At 42.0% G+C, this 21,560-nt stretch overlaps 1 protein-coding gene across 7 annotated transcripts in view; it reads right to left on the bottom strand.

Moving 5' to 3' along the window:
- Positions 1 to 2,419: 2,419 nt before the first annotated feature.
- PHACTR1 (phosphatase and actin regulator 1) overlaps positions 2,420 to 21,560 on the bottom strand; it is a 550,848-nt gene continuing 531,707 nt past the window's right edge. For all 7 annotated transcript variants that reach the window (XM_073678780.1, XM_073678785.1, XM_073678781.1 and 4 more), the window contains 7 exons: positions 16,820 to 17,049; positions 15,613 to 15,769; positions 13,509 to 13,564; positions 10,234 to 10,295; positions 5,876 to 6,016; positions 4,475 to 4,551; positions 2,420 to 3,550 (listed from right to left, as the gene is read on the bottom strand). In XM_073678780.1, the coding sequence (XP_073534881.1) occupies positions 3,535 to 3,550; positions 4,475 to 4,551; positions 5,876 to 6,016; positions 10,234 to 10,295; positions 13,509 to 13,564; positions 15,613 to 15,769; positions 16,820 to 17,049 (739 nt within the window). In that variant the 3' untranslated portion in view covers positions 2,420 to 3,534. The remainder of the gene's footprint in view (positions 3,551 to 4,474; positions 4,552 to 5,875; positions 6,017 to 10,233; positions 10,296 to 13,508; positions 13,565 to 15,612; positions 15,770 to 16,819; positions 17,050 to 21,560) is intronic.

Genomic DNA, 21,560 nt, shown 5'->3' with positions numbered 1-21,560 from the left:
ACATCCACTGCCTCATCAGGAGCATGCCCAGGCGTTGTAGGGAGGTCATACAGGCAGGTGGGAGGTCACACCAGGGTCGGCTCCAGGTTTTTGTGGGCCCTGGGCGAAAGAGTCTCAATGGGCCCCTTTAACACATACCACGATTCACGATGCACAGATACCGCAGAGAAATATATATATGTAGTACAATGTCGAAGATTTCACTTCTTACATTACATGAGCGATATCTATTGTAAATTCTACAAAAGCTCAGAAACCGGCGAATCCTTGCAGTGTATAGTGCAGACCGGACAATATAGTCCTCCATACAATATTATGGGCACCGCATAGTCCTCCATATAGTATTATGGGAACCACATAGTCCTCCATACAGGATTATGGGCCCCATATATTGCTCCACACAGAATAATGGACCCCATATAACGCTCCATACAGAATACTGGCCCTCACATTATGCCCCATGCAGGCTGTGCCCCCACATAATGCCCCATGCAGGAAGTCACTCCCCCCCATACAATGCCCCATGCAGGATGTCACTCCCCCCCCTCCATATAATGCCCCATGCAGGATGTCACTCCCCCCCCCCATATAATGCCCCATGCAGGATGTCACTCCCCTCCCATATAATGCCCCATGCAGGATGTCACTCCCCCCCCCATATAATGCCCCATGCAGGATGTCACTTCCCCCCATATAATGCCCCATGCAGGATGTCACCCCCCCCATATAATGCCCCATGCAGGATGTCACCCCACCATATAATGCCCCATGCAGGATGTCACCCCCCTCATATAATGCCCCATGCAGGATGTCACCTCTCCCTCCATATAATGCCTCATGCAGGATGTCACCTCCTCCCCCCATATAATGCCCCATGCAGGATGTCACCCCCCCATATAATGCCTCATGCAGGATGTCACCCCCCCATATAATGCTCCATGCAGGATGTCACCTCTCCCCCACCCCCCTTAATAATGCCCCATGCAGGTGGTCACCTCCTCCCCCCATATAATGTCCCATGCAGGATGTCACCCCCCCATATAATGCCCCATGCAGGATGTCACCCCCCCATATAATGCTCCATGCAGGATGTCACCTCTCCCCCACCCCCCTTAATAATGCCCCATGCAGGTGGTCACCTCTCCCTCCATATAATGCCCCATGCAGGATGTCACCTCTTCCCCCCAATATAATGCCCCATGCAGGATGTCACCCCCCGCATATAATGCCTCGTGCAGGATGTCACTTCTCCCCCCCATATAATGCCCCATGCAGGATGTCACCTCTCCGCCCATATAATGCCCCATGCAGGATGTCACCCTCCATATAATGCCTCGTGCAGGATGTCACTTCTCCCCCCCATATAATGCCTCGTGCAGGATGTCACTTCTCCCCCCCCATATAATGCCCCATGCAGGATGTCACCTCTCCCCCATATAATGCCCCTTGCAGGATGTCACCTCCTTCCACCATATAATGCCCCATGCAGGATGTCACCTCTCCTCCCCATATAATGTCCCATGCAGGATGTCACCCCCCCCCCCATATAATGCCCCATGAATTCCATACATATACAAAAAAAATAAAAAATCAAATACTCATCTCACTCCTCACCTGCTGCCGCTGCTCAGCTCTGTACTCCAGCTGGCGTCTTCCCGCTCTGCGCTGTGACGGCTCAGGAGACAGCGCTGTGTAAAGACATCACCGCACCCTCTGACCTGAGACATCACAGTGCAGCAGCCGCGGAAGAGACCGTAGCTGTTGCAGAGGCACTAGGAGGGGTAAGTACTGTGCCGGCTGCGGGGACCCTGAACAATGGGGGCGCTGGCACCGCACCGCTCACGAGTCTCATAGCACGCCGGGGTGCCCGACGGTGAGTGGGCCCCCTCACCTGCTCAGGGTGCCGGCACTTGCCCAGGTGCACCGGGTGCTGACGCTGGGTCACACACTACTGAGCATCATTTCCTTGTCTTGAGGCATTTCCACTGAAGTTGGATCAGCCTGTAATTTGATTTTCCATTTTGGTTTTGAGTATCATTCCAAATCCAGACCTCCATGGGTTATTAATTTTGATTTACATTGATCATTTTTATATTTTACTGTTCTCAACGTATTCCACTATGTAATGAATAAAGATTTGCAACTGTAATATTTCATTCAGTGATATCTAGCATGTGGTATTTAATGTTCCCTTTATTTTTTGAGCAGTGTGTATCAATCTACTCCGCTCCCCCTGCTCTATAACATGGTGCTTGTAGATTGGACAACATCTTTATGGTGATAGGTTCTCTTTTTTTGTGCACCAAGTCTCTTTCCCTAAATCAGAAGGGTTGCACTTCAACATGAATAAAATGGGATAAACCACAATAGATTCTGTATGCTTTTAAAGTGTCCCAGACAGAGTAATGTGAACAAAAAGTAGATTTTGAAAAATATTCTTGTTTATTTCTTCATTTCATTTACAAGAAAACTCCATGTTAATATGGACAGGCTCAATTAATGGAGGCTTCTCACCTGGCATAATGGCAGAGTCTGTCTTGACCAACCGTTCCTACTCTATACAGAACAGGCACAATATAATGACAACACGTTCCCAAAGACAAACACAATCAATATCTGCCTTCAGGAAAATAAGTTCTGGGATGGAATATGTCTAGGACTGGTCACGTCCGCACCCGCTGGTACAAGACTGTAGAAAAAAGAAGGGAATGAAATGAGTGGCCCATTCAACTGAAGAGTTGTACGATGACGGGACACGTAATGAAACCCACGATGCGACTTCCACATGGATGCAGAGAGGGCCACATGGGATCCAAACAAATGAAGCATGTCTTTCTTGAAATGGGTTGACATTTCTGTATCGTTTATTTACTGACCCTGATTACTCTCTTAATGCGGTAATATAATGATGCGAATTAGCTCTCTCGCATAATGAAAAAAAAAATGAATGGTTTTGGCGCCAAAGCTACATGATGCTGGTCATTCCAACCCTGTTGTGTCTATGGTTAGATATTTCTGAACGAGCACTCACATCCAGTCACAACAGGCTCAGAAATCAACAACCAGTTTCCAGTATGGAAGATGCGACAGTTCACAAAGGAAAGTAGTGCAAGTCTCTCTTTGTTGCTTATTAAGCCCACATTGATTTGGCTGAAATGCGTGATGCTGGACTGGCATACGTCTCACAGGTCTTCTTAATCCACTCGTGCCCCAGATCTTCCATATGAGCCACCGCTAACACAGACGCAAGATGCTGACACCCGAAGACTTAAGGAAGAACGACTTCTGCTCGGTATGTACATACAGGACAGGTCCAGACATTGCTGACATTTTGCATTGCACAACGCTTCACATTTTTGAAGGTTTAGTGAAGATGGAAATCATCTATGAAGATTATGCAAATGCAAATTTTCTTCTTTTGGAAAAACAAGGCAGTTCCAAAGATTTACATTTAAGTATAAGACAAAAGAAAGTATCCCAGCACTTGTGGTTCCCTTTTTGAAAACGGTGAAGTATTCAAGTAGAACTTTAATGCTAGGGTCTGTGAAACCTGCAAAAGAGATAGGAGGAATCAGGTTCTCGATGCACCATTTGTTATGACCGTCACACATTGATGGCAAATGTCCATTTATGTGTCTGTAAATAATAGGAAAACCATCACATTCTAATGTTAGGACCCGACAATTATACAGAGATGAGTGGCGCTCCATATTCACTGCTTAGCTCTTCCTACAGGATGATGAATGCTAGGTTCGCATAAACTGTATGCAGAGAAATCTCCAAAAAACGTACACTCTTTGGTATGCCTTGTTTTATTTGCAGGGCCCTCACCAATGCCTATGCTTTTCAGTACAGCAAGCAAAGAGAAATATTGTAAGATTGTGGTATGTTTGGCCTATGGGCTGGGAGTATTCTTGTGGTTGTAGTGATTCTACACATTGTGTGAGCATAGGCTCACTCCTAAAGGGACCCTGCCAAAGCAGAATGTCTGTTCAAACCAAGTGCAGGCGCTCGGTGCTTCACGGCAGGGCCAAACCTTCAAGAGCACCTTCCAACCTACTTATTTTCCCTCTATCTCCACCCTCCTTCTTTCCTTTACAGCTCTGACTTTATAGAGCCAGAAAAGGGCAAAGATAAATCTTCACCCTTCTCTGTCTCTATAAAACCAGAGCTGTCAATCAAAGAAGAGGGTGGAGAAACAAGCAGGTGGGAAGGTGTATTTAAATGACTGACCCCACCTTTATGCACCAAGTTGCAGGACTTAGTTTGAACAGTCATTCTGTGTTGACAGACTCCCTTTAAATAGGAGGTTCTGCAGCAGCTGATGTGTGTGCTATAAAGAATAATTTAACCCCTGCTATATATTATAAGTATAAGTCACAAATCACTTTTGCATTTATACGGGCTGGAGAAGTCTTTGGATTCTTATTTGTATAATAAAGCCAGAAATTAGAAGAAAACATTTTTTCCTCACCTTGTTAAATGCCTACTTAATTCATGGACCTCCATTTCTGTACTTTTAAACTCATTTAGCTCTTTTCGTATGGCTGCCTGGAACGGTAAGATACGACAAGTAAAGCTACATTATTTTACACCTTACATATCAGATCCAAGTTGGTTGATGGTTGAACTCCATTAAATAAAAAATCAAACAAGCAAACGAACTTCCCTGATAGGCCATGGTCAGTATTTGCTCAGTATTTCACATCAGTATTTTTAAGCCAAAACCAGGAGTGGAACAATCAGAGGAAAAGTATAATAGAAACACGTCACCACTTCTGTATTTATCACCCACTCCTGGTCTTACAAATACCGAGGTAAAATACTGACCAAATACTGAACATGTAAACCTGGCCTTAGATTAAGTTCCCACTATGAGTTTTTGATGCTGCTTATTTTCAGTGAGCAAAAAACGCAGTCTTACAGTTCCAGCATGATGGATAGGATACAGAGAAATCTCATGGCCACTGTGCTTTTTTTATCTACACAGCATTACACTGACCTGCGGTACATTTTTGAAATCCGCAACGTGTCAATTTATTTTACGAGTACGATGTTCTTTTACGATGTTTTATTGGATAGCACTCGGCCCAATATTATACTAGGGGGCAGTGCAGATCTGCGTTTTTTTCAAGTCACCAATTCTGCATTTATCACACACTCCTGGTTTTGTCTCCCACTCCTGAGAAAAAATACTGACCAAATACTACAGTTAGTGCTGTTCCCAAGCGCCGGGTGCTGAACACTACTCTCATCATGGTTCCCTGCTGGTGCTGCAATAAGCACCAGCAGGGGATAATGATGAGGGTAGTAGTGTCTGCTCCCGCATTGTCCCTGTATAAAAATAAGAATAAAATAAAAAATCCATATACTCACCTAAGTGTGCCCCACTGTAATCCAACGACCAATCAGCAGAGGAGCCGGGGAGAATGAGCCGCTGCAGCAAGCGGGCTCCGGAGCTGCGCTCAGTGAGTGACAGGACACCGTTCCTGAGCGCACACATCCACACATTAAGTTGTTTTGTCATAGCCAAATGCCATGAACAAAGCAGCTTTATTTAAAGCATGACACACTAAAAAGACACAAAAACTGCAAAGTCAAAAAAGGGATAAAAACGCATAACGCGCTCAAAAACGCTATGAAAAAAACGCAAGTAACCTAATTTACTTAACAAGTGCCGAAAATCTGTAACCTAAAAAACACAACAAAAGCTCATAGTGGGAATGTGGCCTTAGTGCGGAAAACTGCAAGGTGAACACAAAGCCCTTCGTGACTCAGGTGGTGCCTCCATGACTCTGGAGAGCCTGTGCACATTGTATAATATTTTCTATCAATCTTAGTAATTCTGAATAGGTAATATAAGAAGGGTACAAACTTTGTCAGCGGCTGTTAATCTTGTCCAAGGTTTGTCAGCCCTCCTGTCGTAGTCTTGTGCGTCCGCCACCTCCACATAATCGCTGAAACGAATTAAGATTTTCTTTTCCCTCAGCTCCTCTACCGTAGGTCTCTGGCTGAGCTGTAGATAAGAAATATGAGAAAAGATTGTTAGAGTTATCCTATTATTTCAATTAGATTTTCAGAATTAGGTTTTTTTTTCATTTACAAAAAAACTCATTGATCCTTATCAATGACATTATTATACTGTATATCAGTACTGGCGTGATGAAGCTGCTCTGCAAAATGCACTTTAAAGGGGTTGTCCACTACTAGGACAACCCCTTCATAAACTAAATGTTTGGCCCCAATAAAACAAACAAACCTATACTCACCTCGCGTTCCGGGGCCGTTCCAGCGGTGTCGGCACTTGTGGTCCCGGGGCTCTGATGCGATGGAATGACATGTGGTGCTCAGCACCCAATCAGCTCAGGCGTCACTGTCCCCGCCTTCGTATGAACTGAACATGAATCGGAAGCCAGAGCTGCAACTGATCCTGGGCTTCCTCTTCATGTTCATTTCGACAGGAGGCGGGGACAGTGATGCCAGCGCTGATTGGGTGCCGGGCACCACATGTCATTCCACCGCATCATTGCCCTGGGACCGCTAGTGCCGACACCGCTGGAACAGAGCTGGCACAGGAGGTGAGTATAGGTTTGTTTATTTTATCGGGGCCGAACATTTAGTTCAATAAGGGGTTGTCTTAGTAGAAGACAACCCCTTTAAGGTATAGATTGATAGAAATATACGTGCAGCCATAGTAATAGAAGCCTGGAGACAGTACAGGCTCTTGTAAAGGCAAATCATTTCAGGTGCAAGTAAGTGCAGAAATCCTGGAAGATCTTTATTGTTTTCACTTTCAAATCCAAGTTAGCGAAACCTTAAGGGACTGTCCAGTTTCTAGTAAACTAAATTTAATCCCTTAAGAACTAGGCAATATTTGCTTTTGCACTTTTGTTTCTTCCAAGAGCCATAACTTTTTTATTTTTCCTTTGACATAGCTATGTGATGGCTTGTTTTTTAGCAGGACGAGTTGTACTATTGAATGACACCATCCTTTTTATTATGTGATGTACTAGTAAGTGGAAAGACAATTCCAAGTGTTGCGAAATAGCAAAAAATGCACAATGGCAGTATGATTCTCCAGGTCAGTATGATTACGGAAGTATAAAATATGTATAGTTTTTGCTTTACTTAAGCAGTGAAAAAAAAATTCAGAAACTTGTAATAAAAAAAAAAAATTGCCAATGACTCCATTTTCCTAGAGCCATAATGTTTTCAATTTTCGGGATACGGGGCTGTTTGAGGGCTTGTTCTTGTGCCCAGAGCCAGTGGTTTTACTGATATCATACTTGGGTAAATATGATGTTTTCATCACCTCTCATTATATTTTTTTGTGTTGTGCCGAAAAACTGCAATTTTGACGTTTTTTTTTTCGTTATGACGTAGCGATACCAAATATGTGTATTTTTTTATTTTTTAATTTGAAATGAGGGGGGAGGAGAGGTGATTTGAACTTCTATATTTTTTTTTTCATATTCTTTAAAACATGTTTTTTTACTTTTTACTGTATTTAATAGTCCCCTTAGGGGACTTGAACCTGCAATCACCTGATGGGCGCATAGAACAGTGGCATTTGACAGGTCAACAGCTGTGGGAGGAGCTCCACTCCACCAGCGGCTGTTAGAGGCAGATGATGGCTGATTATTACAGCTATCATCTGCCGCCAAAGATTCGGGTTCGGTTTGCGAGCCCGCATCAAAGGCATGGAGCCAGCATATAATGTACCCTGTCGTTAAGGAGTAAGTAAAAAGCAACACACGACTACTTGTTCAGCATGGATGTGTGCTGTCTATGTGCACCACGGACAGCACACGCAGAGCCACATACATCCAATGTGCCAGTACAGATAGCCAATTTTCCATATGGACCAACAGTCCGCATGGGAAAACAGCACAGCATGTACTACTTTGGTCTGCTTTACAGACCAGACTAGTGCATGTAAATGGCAGGCAGCTCTTGCACTCATCTGATATGCAGACGAGAACACGGAGCTGCACACAGAGCCAATCATGTCTGCAATTAGACGGCTTTCCAAACAATGTTGCTGTCCATGGGAAAAGAGATCAATATGTATTTTGCTGGTAATAGTACAATAATACAAATGAACACATATACAGTAGCACCAAGAGAACAACATTCAGACTGGCTCATACTTCATTAATGCAACTTATGAGAGTAATTACAGGAATTATAAACTGTGTGATAAGCAAGCTGTGCATAAATTACAATTCCCAGGCTATTTACAACTTTTTCTTCATGTAAGAAAAAGTCATTTGTTCCAAAAAGCCTTTTTAGGGCTCATTCACCCTCAATATAATGGATTGTTCTTCTTTGGTGTGGCATCCGTTTTGCTTGCATTTTTCTCATCCATTTTAAAAGCATCACCATAGATTTGTATGGCCAATTCAGATCGCCAAAAACTGATAAGAAGAGCACATGCACTGAGTTTAAATGCAACACAGAGCTCTATTAAAAAAATGGATGTGTGAACGGTCCAATTAAAGGGTCTGTGTGATTTCTGTTTGAAGAAAAGACAGGACAGAGATGAGAAAAACTGATGTGTGAATGTACGTACCTTTAAACAGGTTTTACTGTTTTGCAAAACTCCTGTCTATAGTTTGATTAAAAAAAAAAAAGCGCTTTACTCACCCTCCACAGGTCCAGCACTGAGTCTCCTCTGCTGTTCCCAGTGTCTGTTTTGGTCTTCAGCGCTGAAGTCACTGCAGCCAATCATTGAGCTCAATGGCTCAGCCTGATTTGATGAAATGAGCAGCTAGGCTCACTCATAGGCTGCAGTGCTGTTGACATGATGTCAGAGTTGCAGACATTAACAGATACCAGGAGCAGTAGAGGAGACCTGGGAAGGGTAAGTTAGGCCAGATTCACACCTTCAGTATTTGGTCAGTATTATACATTATTATTATACATTATTATTATCAATATTTCTAAGCCAAAATCAGGAGTAGAACAATCCGAGGAAAAGTATAATAGAAACTCGTCACCACTTACGCATTTTTCACCAACCCTTGGTTTTGGTTAACAAATACAAAAATACTAGCCAAATACTGAACGTGTGAACGTGGCCTTAAGCACAGCTTCTTTTTTTAAAAATAAACTGCAACCGGAGGCCAGGAGTAACCAGTAACAGTAAGAGGCAAGCATTTTAACCAGTAACTGTGTGTTTTATTTCTCTTTGAAGGTCATATGAAAACTGAAAGTCAATTACATCTGATAGTATAGTTGCATTTTTTATGAGGCTGGATAAGTTTAGCCGGTAGAAAAGAAGGAAATGTAAAGTTATCTTTATTCCATCAGGTCTCTGCCTATAAATTATATGCTCCTTTTAGTGCCTTGTAAAAAAAAAAACACCCCCCGCCCCCCTCACACAAATAAACACTGCTAAAATACGCTTTGAAAATGTAGCTCTTTCCTAAACAGGCTACCAGGCCTGGGAATAAGTAGAACTGTAAGGTTATGTCCACACTGCAATTTTTTAATTGCTCCTTTTTTTAAATACCAAGTGTTTTTTGATAGCGTTTTTTGGTTATTTTCTGAATTGCTTTGTTGAAGTTATTCCAACGACATTTTTTCTGACGTATTTTTTTGGTGTCTTGAAATCCATTAAGCAATGAATAAATTGTTTGTGTTTTTTAAGGCATCGTCTATATGTATCTGGAGCGGCTCATTCTCCCCGGCTACCTGGCGTGTGCGGTCAGCAGAGGATTACAGCGGGGGACACTTAGGACAGGTGAGTATAAGGATTTTATTATTTTATTCTCATTTTTACACAGGGACACTGCGGGAGCAGACTATTACTATCCTCATCATTGTCCATGCTGGTGCTGATCGCAGCACCGACAGGGAACCATGATGAGGGTAGCGTTCAGCACCCGGTGCTTGGGAACAGCGCTAATGGTAGCGCTGATTCCCAGGCGCCAGCACGTGTCACACGGATGTCATCCGTGTGGGACGTTTTTCAGACTGCATCCGCAGTGTGGAGCAAAAGGACACGCGGTCCGTGGAAACACACTGACATGTGCACAGAGCCATTCATTTAAATGGGTCTACGTGTGTCAGTGTCTCCATTACGTGTAGAAACTGTCACCACTCGTACCAGACACAAGGACGTATGAAAGAGCCCTAAGTTGCAGTGGAATCATCCGATCTGAAAATGTGATGATCATTAAAGCAGCCATGTCTATCGGAAAGATCCAGCGGGGCATTTCATAATCTCACCTTGCGTGTAAGTCTCCTTTTAATTTCTCGCTTCTCCTCCTGTTCTTCTTGTTCATTACGAGCTGTAAATTAGAAGCAACATTAATTTTGACAATTCTGTCATTTCACAAAGATTTGCAAATAATTTAGTCCATTAGCCTAAACTGATAATTTGTATATAAGTAAATCTACCATGAATGGCCCTGAAAAGAGTTTAAACAGACCCCCAGCTATAATGATGTCACATAAGTATGCCCAAAACAATGTTTCATTTACACTTAAAGGAGTTTTCTGGTTTCAGAAAACTATTATCCCCAGGCACAGTTCAGTGTAAAAAAAAAAAAAAAAAAGCAAACAAACCGTTCTTCACTTCCCCTCCAGGGATCCATACTGAGTCTCTGCCACTGCCCAGGTCTCTGTTTGTCTGCAAAACTGCTATCACGTCAACAGAGCTGCAGCCAACCATTGAGTTTAGCAGCTCTGCCGATGTAGATGGCAAAAGCTGTTGAACTTCGTGATAGTGTTTTCTCAGTCAAGGACAATAGTTTACTGGAAATGGTCCCTTCAAGGTCCCACAGAATTTTGTACACAGTCATCTGATCATTTTATTACCACAGGCATATCAATTAACATTAACAATCACTGCTTACAGACTGATCGTTACTAATTATCTGTGAAAATATATATATGCAGTTAGGTCCAGAAATATTTGGACAGTGAAACAAGTTTTGGCATTTTAGCTGTTTATCAAAATATATTTAAGATACAGTTATATAACCAATATGGACTTAAAGTGTAGAGTTTCAGCTTTAATTTGAAGGTATTCACATCCTAACTGGAGTAAGGATTTAGGAATTACAACTCTTTAATATATAGCTCCGTCTTTTTAAAGGGACCAAAAGTAATTGGACAGATATCTCAAAAGCTATTTAATGGGCTTCATGGGCTATTCACTCATTAATCCATCATCAATTAGGAAGGTAAAGGGTTTGGAGCTGATTCCAGGTGTGGCATTTGCAAGCTGTTGCTGTGAACCCACAACATGCAGTCATAGGAGCTCACGATGGAAGAGAAATAGACCATCAATAGGCTGAAACAAAGAAGAAGTCCATCAGAGAGATAGCAGAAATGTTAGGAGTGGCCAAATCAACAGTTTGGTACATTCTGCAAAAAAAAAAAGAGCGCACTAGTGAGCTTGGGAACTCAAAAAGGCCTGGACATCCACAGAAGACAACAGTGGTGGATGATAGCAGAATCCATTCCATGGTGAAGGAAAACCCCTTCAGAATGGCCACCGAAATGAAGAACACTCTCCAAGACGTAGGTGTTTCAGTATCTAAGTCTACCATACAGAGAAGACTTCATGAGAGCAAATACAGAGGGTTCACCACAAGGTGCAAAACATTAATCAGCCTTAAACATCTAAATAAGCCCGCCTTCTGGAAAAGCATTCTTTGGACCGATTAAACTAAAATCAACCTGTACCAGAATGATGGGAAGAAAATAGTATGGAGAAGGCTTGGAACAGCTCATGATCCAAAGCACACCACATCTTCTGTAAAACATGGTAAATGCAGTGTGATGGCATGGGCATGCATGGCTTCCAAAGTAGGAAACCCAGGATTTGGTGACATACATGGCTTCCAGACTTCAGGCAGTCATTGCCTGCAAAGGATTCTCTACAAAGTATTAAAAATGAACATTTTACTTATGGTAAAGTTAATTTGTCCAATTACTTTTGAGCCCCTGAAATGAGAAGGCTTTATAGAAAAATAGTGGCATGCAGAGCCCAAATCCCGAAGATTCAGTCACTGTCTAAATATTTCTGGACCTAACTGTATATATGTACTCATCTAGCAGAGTAGTGTGTGTAGGTAGCAGAGCTGTGTGCATATGTAGCAGAGCTGAGAGTGCGTGTACTGTGTTTGCAGCAGTGTTGTGCATATGTGTGAGCTGCAGGGAGTGTACATAATGTGCTTGCTGTAGAACTATTCATGTATAATACACATTCTGCAGAGAAACACTAACACTAGTTGTTACTGGTGCCGACGGTCGCAGGCCGGAAGTGCTTGCTTTCCGAGCTTGGCCATCTACTTGTAGTGGCTGCCGTGTGGTACTGCACATCCGCCTCCCTTTGATTTGAATAGGAGGCGGATGTGTAGTACCCTGCGGCAGCCATTACAAGTAGACGGAGCAAATCGGCAACTAAGTACTTGCCGCTGCCAGCATCAATGACAGCTGATCGGCGGGGGTGCTGGGTGTCGGACCCTAGCCGATCAGACATTGATGGCCTAAGGATAGGCCATGAATGTAAAAGTAGTGGACAACTCATTTAATCTCATCTACATGCGGTGTTTTTTTTTGTGCAGAATCCGAGCAGAAATTTGCTTTTTTTATGTTTTCATTAAATTCCCAGCATGTCAATTTCTGTTGCAAAAATACATCTTTTTGATACGGATTTTACCCATTAATTACAATGGGGATCCTTAAACCCTCAAGTTAATACTGCTGGCCTGGCATTGTATTGTTGTATTCCTGCAACAAAAATGCACATAAAAATGCATGAATAAGTGTAGAATATATTCATGGAGGTCTCATGCAGAAACGCTGAGGATTTCAGTTTACAAATCCGCATCAAAAATCTGCACCAAGTACACAATGAGTGAAGCTAGCCTAAGGCCACGGCCCCACTATCAGTATTTGGTCAGTATTCGGTCAGTATTTTTTCTCAGGAGTGGAAGCTAAAACCAGGAGTGGGTGATAAATACAGAATTTGTGACTTGTTTCTATTATACCTTTTCTCTGATTGTTCCTCAACTGGTTTTGGCTTCCACTCCTGAGAAAAAATGCTGACCGAATACAGAGCAAATACTGATAGTGGGGACGTGGCTTAAAAAGGAGCTTTCAGCTCCCTAAAACATGTCTTTTTCCATAGTTCTGCCTTGTTCCATTCCTCTGTCAATCCTTCCAGAAATGTGTGAATAAATTTACAACTGGGTGTTATTATTTCCATTGTCAAAGGGGTCTGTCCGTAACACAGTCTGATACTGACAGCGCTGACTCTGTAGGGACACACCCACAAGTGCTAACGCCCAGCTGTCAATTTATTCATAAATCCTATCAGTAATAACACACGACTGGTATAAATCAGAGATTGATGAATTGTTATATAACGGAATATACAATTATTTACTAAGGCAAACATGTAAGAAGAGCTGACAGGTCCCCTTTAAGATATGTCTTCTGCTTTTTACACATCAACTTTGTCAGTATAGAAAAAAGCATAATTAACTTACGTTTCAGAATATTTCTTTGTTCCAACTCTTCAGCTGTCGGCCTTTGGCTCAGTCGTCTGCGAAAAAAGGTTGAGATCTTCTTAACCATATTCTCCTGATTATGTCCGCTGTTTTATACCTACTTGACTTGCATTACAATGGGCGCTGCTATAAAACCCATGGCTTACAAAGACACAAGGAAATCTCAGCTACAGAATGGCCCTGCTGCTGGTAAGTCATTGTCACTAGCAGCCTATAGATATTAGTGTGATAGAACGACGTTACAACATTTCCTTCTCTTGTCACAAGACTTCCTGACTTCTGTAATGTTGTAGCTAATGTGCTTTACTGCGCAAAAAGATGGGTATAAAAGCACAGCTACGAGGCGCAGCTTCTACAATACAGTGTTGTGCCAGGCATGGGGTTATCCCCGAGTGTCATATCGCTTTATCTGATTTTTGCCCTTTTTGATCAGCTCATCTGAGCATGCATGAGATCTGAATAGTGATGGTGGTGTGTAAAGCGATGTGCAATAAATCAGGCATCTAGCCAGCTCCATACTGCTGAAGGAAAATAGGTTTTGAATAAAGAAAACAGGTTTTTTTTTTGTTGAAAAGTCAATTATATAGCAGATACTCAGTGAAGGAAAGTAGAGCGGTGGCATCTTACAACACTACCACTATGGACCTGTGGTGAAAAGGCGGCCAGCTCCTAACTCCTCTGGCTTCATATCTAAGGGCCATATCTTTTTCTTGCAGTCACTACTATGGGAACTCAGTGCATCCTTTTGTCGGGTGCCCATGTATGGAACGGGAGCTTAGTTTGCACCATACCTGACAAATGCCAGCATCTACCTGTAACAGCAGGGACCAGAACTTGCTCCTATTACTGCTATTTTTTTTATCCACCTATGAAACCCAACCACAGTTTGGGCTTCATAAGAGAATACCCTGGATGGGTTGAATATTTCAGTATATAGGGAAAATTAGATTTGGACTGGAGTAAGGCGGTGGCAAGTGGGTAATATAGTGGTAGTGCAGTGTATAGAACAATTAATTAGTCAGGTTCAAGGGGCCTAAAGGCATTAAAAAGTAAAAGAAAATGCTACAGATTTTTTTACCCAATTAAAAATAAATACAACATAAAAAAATATTTGGTATCAGCACGTCCATAAAAGTGTGATCTATCGAAACATAAAATCAAACAACCCATTAGGTAAACGCCATAAACAGAAATAAAATTTGAAAATCCCATATTGTGTTTTTTCAGTCACAACTCCCTGAAAAAAATGCAATAAAAAGCGACCAAAACATTGTATGTACCACAAATTGGTATCAATAAAAATGTCAGCTTGTCACGCAAAAAACAAGCCCTCGCTCCATTCATGAAAAAATAAAAACTTTTTGGGTCTAAGGCCACGGCCCCACTATCAGTATTTGGTCAGTATTCAGTCAGTATTTTTTCTCAGGAGTGGGAGCCAAAGGAGTGGTTGATTAATGCAGAATTGGTGAACTATTCAAGTTTTGTATAGCCGTAACAATATTAAGAATTATAGTGCCAGATCAATTTTACTGGACTGTAAAAAAAAAACAGACGAAAACAATGGCGGGATTGCGTGTTTCTTTTTTATTATTATGTTAAACATTTCATTGCATTTTCCTGTTTTTCAGTACATTATATAATAAAATGAATGGAGTCATTCAAAACCACAACTTGTCCCATAAAAAAAGCCCTCATACAGCTACTGTAAGTTTACAGAAAAACAGAAAAAGTTATCTTTCTTGGAAGAAGGCGAAAAAAAAAATCAAACAGGAAATATTTTTGACATCTTATGATAACAGTTCCTATATTTAAGGTAACGGTGGAGGATGTAATTCATATGACGTTCAATGCAAATCTTGCAAGATTCATTATGATGAAAAAATGCTTTTGTGCAACACATCAAAGGGGTTTAAATATATGTTATAAGTCCGGGATTTACACTTTGATTTACCTAGAGTGTCCAAAGTATAGCGTTAAGTCAGTAGTGATGTGACCACTTCAAGAGTTAGAATGACGGGTCCTGGGTAAGACTCCATCATGGAATAATCCATAAGCATTTCACATTGCAATACAAGGAACCTACCTAGTGAGCTTAGTACCAATCTGCTGCCTCAGTTCCAGCCTCTCTTCATCCGTCTGCATGGGCAGAATGTTCTTCTCCTCTAATTCTCTCTTGGACGGTCTGTTGCTTAACTTAATTGCCAAAGAATCCTTCCTGAGAACCTTTAATGCCAGCGAACCTTGGGAAAGAAGAGAATAAACAGTCTACTAATTGGCTTGAGGCTACTAAGGTTCTGGATACATTATCAGGATGCTTTGGTTCCGCTTCACCATATATCATGGTGGAACAAATAGTGCATAAATTACGAGGTTAACACTAACATGTAGGAATCACAGCCATATTCATTGGATCCATCAGATTCACTAGGTCAATATGGTGAGAAAGACCAGCCACGTGCATATTCTCCTGAGCCAGGGCACAAAATGAATGACATCCATGGAAAGAAGTCATTTTGTGGCTCAACCTGCCTAATTTATAGACAGAGACAAAATCTACAGCTGGGAGTGAAGAATGGATTAATTGGTTTAAATGGAATCTGTCACCCCCTGGCACTTATCTGACCTCTAATATGGGCAAACAGGTGATAGAAATGTGAATCTATTCCTACCTGTATGCCTCATATTAGAGGTCTTGTAGCTGTGAAATGTCTTTTTATTCCTACAAGTTTCTGATGTGTTCTAGTCCCGGGGACTGGAAGAAATCCTCGCCTCCCATGTGAATTACAATGTGTCCCCCCTCCCCTGCAAGTCACAGTGCCCTGTGATATGCAGTTGCAGCAGCCAAATCCAGGCACTGTGACATGCAGGGGAGGGGGGAAACAATATAATTCAGCGCTGAGTCTCCGGCACTGCTCTCAGTGTCCAGTATTGACTGCGGCGCTCCTGTCACGTCGATAGTGCAGCAACCAATCAGTGAGCTCAGTGGCTCTGGGGGAGGGGGTGTGGTGTTCCACCTACATGGGCAGAGTCGCTGAGCTCACTGACTGGATGATGCTGGATCTGGGCACAATGATTTTCTAAAAGGGGACAACTCCTTTAAAGACTTTTTATATCTTAGACCTCCTTAAGACTCCCTGCACCTGTTTTGGTGCTAGGTAACATATCTATCGCTGTAGTTATTTCCTTTTAGAATGTTTGATGTGTCTGTAAAGCCTATAATCATAATATGCCTTTAATTATCTAAAGCTTGAGTACTTACTTACTCCATATCTAAAAGCTTGAGTACTTACTTGTGTATAGCGAGCTGTCATCATCATCTTCATCATCATCATCATCATCATCATCATCCGTATCATCTTCATCATCTCTTGAGTACAGGCATGAGTCATCGTAGATTGAGTCATGAGGCACATTTTCTTTATCATCTTCACATTCAATAACAACAGTTGGCACTTGTCTCATGTCAGCATATCCACCAAGTCCTGACTTTGACATGCTGTCCCCTCCATGTAACCCCGAGCTACAAAAAAAGATTGATGCAGAATAAATTGTTATCAAATACTGTTGGAATCTATTATATAATCATATGGTAATACTGCCAAATGTAAATACATAAGTAAGCTGTATTCATATCCGATAAACAGTCAAATAGGTATAGCCGTTCTCTTGAATAATCAAACTGGGTGGTCCTGATCCTAAAATGATTGACGTCACATCTTGCCTCTTTGCAAAATACACTAGATGCTACTGGAGATGTCAATGAAATCAGGAGGAGGGTTAACAAATGTGACTACTATGGAGAGCAGCTCCACCCCTGTGACTTATTATGAGCACTTAAATACACCATTCAAAGTTCTATTACTGCATTATATTAAATAAGGCAGCAGATTAAAGATCATCATTGTAATGTTACTATCCTCAATAACCCGTAGTTGGAGCATAAATCATCATGAGAGGTAACACAGTGTGTGAAATAGGCGGAGAGGAAGCAGCAAGAGAGGTTGCTATTAGCTTGTGTGTATGTACTATGAAACTCAGCTAAACCCTTTACAAGCAGCTTTGTTCTTGCTTTGCAGATTAACCTTTTAGAAACAGCTGTGTTCTCCTCCTTTTCCTGGGTTTCATATTACATGGTTGAAGAATAAGAACACAATAACACTCAGTATGTAGTAAAGTTCAAGATGCGTTGATGAATTAATTCACCATGATTGTATTTTGCTCTCTATGGAGCATTGACTCAACAAAAAGGTGTAACGGGTGAATTGATCTGAACACCCTAAATCCTGACCCAATCTGAGAACAATACTCCAAATATCCACCACCCTCTCATAGTTGGTAGCTCCCAGAGAAGAAAATCTCACCAGATTGCACTCATTCTGGTATAGTAAGTAAGAACCTGCCTTCCTGTAATACTGAGGGAAATCATCCAATTTGTTAATTACATGCATTTGAGAAAAATGTCTTGTAGAAATAGATATTATAAAAATAAAACCTAGACAACAACTTTTATAACTGGAATATGTATCTACTTACGATATATATGGTTTAGGGTAGAAAGGAATGATATTTATTACATTATATAACTCTGATAAATCGTCTCTTCTTTACCACACAACTGGTAATATTCCCTTTGGAAACAGCAGAACCCCCTAGACCTGTATCAGGCTATGATAACGCATGCTCCCAGCTCTGCCGCCAAACACTCATCCTGGACAAAACAAACTGAATGCAGGATGAGTCCAAAAGAGACACGTGAATCATACGAGTGTACACATCTCCAAATCTCTGCGGTAAGCCACCGCAGATCATTGCTGGAAATTGCATACATTCTTGGTCTGACTCCACCGGCATTAGCAAAGCCAGACACATCCCCGACTGTAGGATTGTGCCATCTGGTGTATACATGATAGAGAGCAGTGTCTTATTACAAGACGGAAAATGCAAGATAACATACCCCTAATCCAATAATCATCATTACTGGCAGGTTACAGCTAAGAAGAGGATCACGCTGTCCTCTATACAGAATTATATATACACACCATTATATACAAGCTTCACTGCTGCACTAAAGTGGAACAATCAGGAACAACTGTGCTCTGTAGATCCACACAAATAACCTTTCGGCTGCGTGCCCACTATGCGTTTTTCAAGCGCTTTTGCCGAGGAATTTCCGATAATCCACATGTGCTGTGCACATGCTGCGGAAATTTCCAACTGCGGATTATCATTGCAGAAAAATACGCAGCATGTCCATTAATTTTGCGGACACGCAGAGTAATTGCCACCATTGACTTGCATTGAATCGCTTAATATCCACATCACTACATGTGCACATGCGGATATTAAGCGATTCAATGTGCGGATGGTACCCGGGTCTGGAGAAGAGGAGACTCTCCAGACCCGGGTACCATGGTACCTGTTAAAAAAAGAATTTAAAATAAAAAATAAAGATTATACTTGCCTTCCGATGGCCCCCGGTCTTCTCAGCGATGCGTCCGGTGTGTTGGGCGGCTCGCGATGGTCTAAAAGTACCTTCCATGACGTCATTTAGTCATGTGACAGGTCAGGCGACCGCTGACGTCAGCGGTCGTGTGACCTGTCACATGACTAAATGACGTCATGAAAGGTCCTTTCACATTTTTTTTACCATTCTTATTCTTTTTTTTAACTATTACTTGGTCACACTATATAAATCCATGCCGGTTGCATGGATTTATAAAGTGTGACCAAGTTGTCAAGCACTTTTCCAAGTGATGCTAAAATCGCGTGGAAAAGCGCTTGACAACCTGCATGCGGAAATGCATGAAAAAACACTGGACAAACGCTTCTACCTGGCAGGAAAAACGCATGTAAAATCTACATGCGTTTTTCCTGCCAGGGAGAAGCGGACAAAATATGCAGCATTTCTGCATCGTGGGCACTTAGCCTTACAGAACGTGTATGGGGACAATTCCCACATAGGGCTGCTTGGATTTAACCTTTATTTTATTTAAATTCACATGATCTTTGCAGCATCTCCCAGTACTGCAAAAAGCTTCACCGGAGAACAAGGCATGATAAGCACAATCAGTGAAGCACATTGCATCACTAACAACGCTATGAGGGCAGTGTAGATAGTAGCTAGGACGTGACAGGTTCCCTTTAATATCTGTGATCCGATGTCTTATTCCAGGAAAATCCACATTTTTCTTATATGTAAATGAGCAGCTAAAGAGGTTGTCCGAACCCGTAATCCAAATTTTTTTTAAGCTAATCTGTGCTGTATTGTAATATACTACATCCCTATAGATTTAGTTTTTTTGTTTCTGCCTTTCGTTCCTCCTGAATTTCACTTAATTCCCTGCACCCACTTTATTTACCTGCGGCTCTACCAAACTTGACATCTCCCTGTGCTTTATTATCTAACCTCACAGCCAGAGCTGACACCGCCCGGCCTCAGTGTTCAGCACCGCCCTCTGACTGCACACTGCACACTCATTGGCTGTCAGTAATCTGCACTGACCTCTGTTATTATTCCAGTATTGGAAATAACAGAGCAGAGTCCTGAGTCCTCAGCTGTGGAATGCAGCACAATCACTCCACTCCACATCACATCCAGTGGTGACAGAGCTTCACATGTCCCCACATGACCAAACATGAGTACCGTCAATGAGTACCGTCAAGTGAAGTCTATAGTGATGTGTGTGTGCAAGAGTGTAAGTATGTGTTTATATATCTACATGTATACCACATAATACACCTCAGCTGCTGCAGAACCTCAGTCTATAGTGATGTATCTACATATATACCACATAATACACTTCAGCTGCTGCAGAAGCTCAGTCTATAGTGATGTGTATGTGGATGAATAGATGGATGGATGACGGAGGGAGGAATGGATGGATGAGAGGGATGGATGAATGAGGGAGGGATGGATGGATAAGATAGAGATGGATGAGGGAGGGATGATGGATGAGGGAGGGATGGATGCACAGAGCACATTATACTCACTTATGTAGAAGCCTTTTCCTTCCTGGTTAGTCCAATCAGTCATTCCACTGCTGCTTTGCACTGTGAGCTGCACAGGGAGACTGGAGCAGGAGGCAGGGGGAGGGTCTGGCAGAGACTAGGGGTTGATGTCTGTTGAGATGTCACCATCCAGTCTCTGCCAGACAGGAAAACTCTAGTTTGGGAGTGAGCAGCTACTCCAGAATCAGGAGAGAGCAGCTCACATGACTAAGTGTGGTACCTAGGACACCATGCAGAATGCTGACCAGGAGTGTATTATAAACTGTCAGGATTTTGAAGCCTAGGTACACACACAAATTATACAGAAGGCTCGGACAACCCCTTTAAGATCTATGGGCCTGACACTGATCTACATAAGAATCTTCCTCCAGAGATTATTACAAATATAAGGGGGAGTTACCAGTGTAATGGCCACTCTCTGATCTCAACATCTGCAGGTTCCTCTCAGCTTCAGCTTCCATCTCACAGGCAGCCAGTTGTGCAATATTGTTGAAAGACAACAGAGCTCAAGAGCTGCAAAAATTGTGTTTGTATGGAGACAAATTTCAGTTCTACTGCTCTTTGTTATTTACATGTCTCACACTGGTATCTACCCCTTTCATTTACAATAATTTCTGGAGGCTGATTGTCATACAGATCACTGTCTGGTCCATAGATCTTAACAGCTTATTTACATATAAGAAAAATGTGGATTTCTCTGGAATAGGACATCGGATCACAGATATCAAGGTATCTCTTTATTCAGCTTCTTATGACTTGTGTGCCCATAAAGATACTAAGGAGGAGTGATCCTACTGACAGACTCCCTTTAAGAAACAGGATTTTACTACACAATAATAAAGCAAACGTTTTCAACCCAGTGGACCACTGACAGTTTGTCCCAAATATTGTGTTTATACCCTTCTGTTCACAATCCTTTTCTTTACAATTCCCTTTAAATAGAGGTGTAACTTGAGGCTCTTGGGCCTCAATGTAAAATCTGTACCAGACCCCCCACATATAATGTGCTACATACAGGTATGG

This window comes from Phyllobates terribilis, unplaced genomic scaffold (genome assembly GCF_046119375.1).
Source record: "Phyllobates terribilis strain yellow unplaced genomic scaffold, ASM4611937v1 Scaffold_4__5_contigs__length_816908805, whole genome shotgun sequence".
Classification (NCBI taxonomy): domain Eukaryota; kingdom Metazoa; phylum Chordata; class Amphibia; order Anura; family Dendrobatidae; genus Phyllobates; species Phyllobates terribilis.
This window is presented reverse-complemented; position numbering and strand designations above follow the sequence as displayed.